Below are 4131 nucleotides of genomic sequence, written 5' to 3'. Positions count from 1 at the left end.
CACATCCCCTGCAAAAGCACCGCACAAAGAAAAGAAAAGAAATGAAATGATTTCCGCTCGCTCATTGTATTCATCGTCAGACCCCTTCTTATTGTGATCCTTTTCTTTATCGACCTCCCTGCTTGTTGCCAAGCAGAGAACGTGCAGGAGCGACAGATTTTGGATTTCACCGACTCGACAGCACACGAGAACTAGTGGACAGTAATGGCAGATACTAAAGCAGTCCGAGGTCACCATCACGTGAATCTATAGCCTTGTTTGCGCGACGTCCGAGGTCAGATCGTCCAGAAACAAAATAGTGGAGTGCTAGCGCGTCGATCCAAGCCGACGACGACTGGCGGATTTGGATTCTACTCACCGGAGATGTTCACGTGGCGGTGCGCACCGCCGTTTCCCCCCGCAAGAGATCGAGAGAGAGAGCCTTTCCACCTACTGCATACGCGCACACGGCGTGTATGACACTACGGGAAGGAACCCGCGCGGCTCACTGGAGCAGGTTCGCGTGCCGCTGTGTGCCTCCGTGAGCGCTCCGCGTGGCCCGCCGACCGTTTACTCCTTTCCCCAAGCCGAAGCCTGCCTATTAAACCCAACGTTACTCTTCCTCTGCTTCCCTGCTAGTTCATTACTCTTCTTCCTCCTCGCTCCCAGTTTTGAATCGAGAGAGAGGTGTTGGGTGCAGCTAGCTTGGAGCAAGCAAGCGGATCCAGGAGGAGCCGACCGGAGTGCGGAGATGGCGGACTGGGGGCCGGTGGTGGTCGCGACGGTGCTGTTCGTGCTGCTGACGCCGGGGCTGCTGTTCCAGCTGCCGGCGCAGGGCCGGATCGTGGCCTTCGGCAGCATGCACACCGGCGGCCTCGCCATCCTCGTCCACGCCGTCATCTACTTCGCCCTCATCACCATCTTCCTCATCGCCATCGGCGTCCACATCTACGCCGGCTAGACCCCCCACTCTTCTTCGCCGCACAGCGCTTCTCGGCTCTGCCGCGCGTTATTAAGCTTTGTTGCCTGCCGAGCTTGTCTGTCCCTTACTACTATTATTGTTGATGTACTGTGTGTGTAGTAGCTTCTGTTGTCTTCTTTGGTTGATCGGAGAAACAATCGGAAGCTAGTAGTATATGGTTTGGTGGTCGGCTGTGGGGTTTCGTTTGAGATGGCTCTATCTCTGGGATGAAATTTTATCCGGAGAAGAATGGATGTTGTTGTTGCTCCTGTTGCCGTTGTGAATCCTCTCTTGAATTAACCTTGGACGTGTCAATTTATTTATTTCTCGCTTGATATCCAACCTTTTGATTGTTTTCTTCAGCTATCTGTTGCTTCCGTAGAAAAAAGCTATGTGTTCCGAGTTATCTGAATGACACTACCTCACTCAAAATCAAAAGACACGGAACAAAAACCATTCCAACTCTGTTGCGTGCACTGTGCAGTCGTATAGCAGCAAATGTTAATCCATCAGAATCTGCCCGTAGCTTGCACTAGTAGGTTTTGTCACCCCCTTTTGCGCACTTCGCGGATCGTTTCATTTGGGTCGGTCATGCTCGCCCCGGCTCCCCTGCCGCATAAGCTGCGCTGGACCAAATCGGTTCATGTGCAGATGTGCTCCCACCGACCGGATCCCCTTTGCTTCCATCGCCCGTCAGCACCTTGAGCGCATAGATGCGATTAAGCAGCTTCGAATCGGATTCTACTCCGCTGCAAAGTCACTTCGAACCGACACACGCTAACAGTTCAAACCGGACTCCTACTAAAAAGTCAATTCGAACCGCACAGACTATTCAGGTTAACCTGACTGCACATGTACATATACTATGTATACGAGAAAACGAATACAAGACGATGATCGATACGATGTCGCAGCCGGGCGAACGTGCCACCGAAAACACGACTCTGGACGACGACGTGGTAACGGAGATCCTGCTGAGGCTGCCGTCCGCCTCCGTGTTCCGCTCCCGGGCCGTCTGCAAGGCGTGGCGCCGCATCACGACGGACCCCTCGTTCCTCGCCGCCCACGCCGACCAGCGCCCAGCCGAGCTGCTCGTCGTATCAAGAGGGGAACCATCTTTTCTAGACGCCATCCCGCTGTCTCTGCAAGTCGACGACTTGACGAGGCGCCGGAGCCAACTCCATCACCCCGAGGGCTGTGAGATCGGTGTCCTGCTGGGTTGCTGCGACGGGCTCGTGCTGTTCCGGAAATCCTCTCAAGATTTGTTAAGCAACGATGTCTTCTTGTGCAACCCGGTGACCAGGCAGTGGGCGAGGTTGGACGTGACGCCACCTTCTTGCCGCGGCCTGGCCAGGCCGTGCTGCTTCTACAGGCACCGCCCATCAGGCGAGCACCGGCTTCTCGTTCTCGCCGCCGCCGCCACCTCGCAACCTCCTCGCCGTCTCGGGCCCGTGGCCGACGGTGTAGTCGTAGACTGGTTCACCTATTTCGACCACTAGGCTCACCACAGGGGCAAAATTCACTGGACGGTCCATCCTCTGGCAAGCAGCTTCGAGAAGATCCTGGCGTTCGACACGGTGTCCGAGGATTTTCGGCTGATGTCGCGCCCACCGTGGCCGAGGGATCACTACGACGACGAAGATCTCTGCCTCCTGGAATTGGACGGTAGGCTAGCCGTGACGGCCCCTGAACTCCATGGAGATTCCGTGGAGCTCTGGGTGCTCGACAGCTCGAGGACTATGACGACGACCAGAGCTGGTCACACCGCTTCCGGATCGTCCTGCCGCCGCGGTTCTGTCCATATTGGTGGACGGGCACCGGCGTCCCCAATGTCGTTTTCGTGGCAAGCTACACACATAATGTCAAGGCGCTGTACCATCTTACCGAGAAGAGGATCGACATGCAGATGAAGTTTGTCAATAGCCCATCGGGTTTCTGCTACCTCTTCAAGGATAAGGATAGCCTTGTGCCGCACGCTTTCTTGAATCCGTATTAAGTTTCCGCCTGAAATGCACGCGCCAAATCGATGTACTCGACTCATAACTCCCTCCGTTCCTAAAGAAGTATAAGTCTTTTTAGACATTGCAATGTAAACCACATATAGGGAGCAGAAACAAGTGAATCTATTCTACAAAATAAGTCTATATACATTTATATGTAGTCCATATTAAAATCTCTAAAAAAGCTTATATTTAGAAGCGGTGAGAGTAGATTGCCTCCAATTATACTCGATCAACATGCATGTACTTTGCTCTCATTTTCTTGCTCTTCCAATATATAGGAGATGACAGGAACTTTCGGTAAAAAGGAAATTGTTTTTCTTTTCAGAAGTCAACGCTAGATTTTCTTTCCATATAGAATGTGTATGCACCCCAGACCAGACGTCCACTGGTGAAAAAGGAAGTCAAGTTTATTTCAGAAAACTTCTAAACTTTTTTGACTTTTCTTAATTATTATTTTTCTCATATCAGGTGTATATACACCAAGTACCAAAGGGTACTTCCTATACTTTGCCTTCCTATAATCATGTTCTTCCGCTGTATAAAAGGGAGTACATGTCAAACGGGGTCAGGGTCTAGCTCAGTTTTCAAAGGTACTCACAAGAATAATGTGTGCGCGTCAGTACATGTCAAATGGGGTCAGGGTCTGGCTCAGTTTTCGAAGGTACTCATAAGAACAATGTGTACCTGTGGGTGAATGTATTACATTTTATATGAGCGTGTATGTTAGTACCTCTCTATCATGTTTAAAAGAAAGTTTTTATTACCTTGCGGCCTTCTCCTCCCCCTCTCCCCTCCTCAATAAATGCACATATAAGAAAATACATTTTTGATAGAAATGATATGGAGATGGCGTTCGTTGTGAACATTTTTCAGGCAACACTATGCCGTCTGCCATACCTGACGGGAAGGACACGACCATTGTCCTCAATCCCCTACAACAACGTACACCGTGGAGTTGTCAATCGTCGTAGAAAACAAAAACAAAATCATCCTACAAATCAAGAATTAAGATCACTATGAAGATGTATACAAGGTAGATCTGCTCGTTACCAACTTCAAGTTGCAGCGGTAGAAGAGTTGATGCAAATCTTAAAGTCCTTTGAACCGTCCCTTGAATGAATATCCAAAGCACGATCTCTCTACGGATTGCACGCATACGAGATAGACAACCCGACTTCGCCGTCCAAG

At 50.7% G+C, this 4131-nt stretch overlaps 1 protein-coding gene and 1 pseudogene across 1 annotated transcript; both read left to right on the top strand.

Annotated features, from left to right (window-relative positions):
* The first annotated feature begins 535 nt into the window (after positions 1-535).
* LOC119291492 lies at positions 536-1263 on the top strand. Its single transcript, XM_037570255.1, has one exon. It carries the CDS (start codon positions 731-733, stop codon positions 938-940), a length of 210 nt encoding a protein of 69 aa, XP_037426152.1. The 5' UTR covers positions 536-730; the 3' UTR covers positions 941-1263.
* A 1275-nt stretch (positions 1264-2538) lies between these two features.
* Positions 2539-2936, top strand: LOC119294432 (annotated as a pseudogene).
* The last annotated feature ends 1195 nt before the right edge of the window (positions 2937-4131 follow it).

Source organism: Triticum dicoccoides, chromosome 4B (genome assembly GCF_002162155.2).
Source record: "Triticum dicoccoides isolate Atlit2015 ecotype Zavitan chromosome 4B, WEW_v2.0, whole genome shotgun sequence".
NCBI lineage: Eukaryota > Viridiplantae > Streptophyta > Magnoliopsida > Poales > Poaceae > Triticum > Triticum dicoccoides.
Note: the sequence above shows the minus strand (reverse complement) of the source record. Positions and strands in the feature narration are given on the sequence as shown.

What these genes read in the sequence shown, in the direction of transcription:
- LOC119291492 (XM_037570255.1), top strand. Translation starts at nt 731, where the DNA reads ATGGCGGACTGGGGGCCGGTGGTGGTCGCGACGGTGCTGTTCGTGCTG.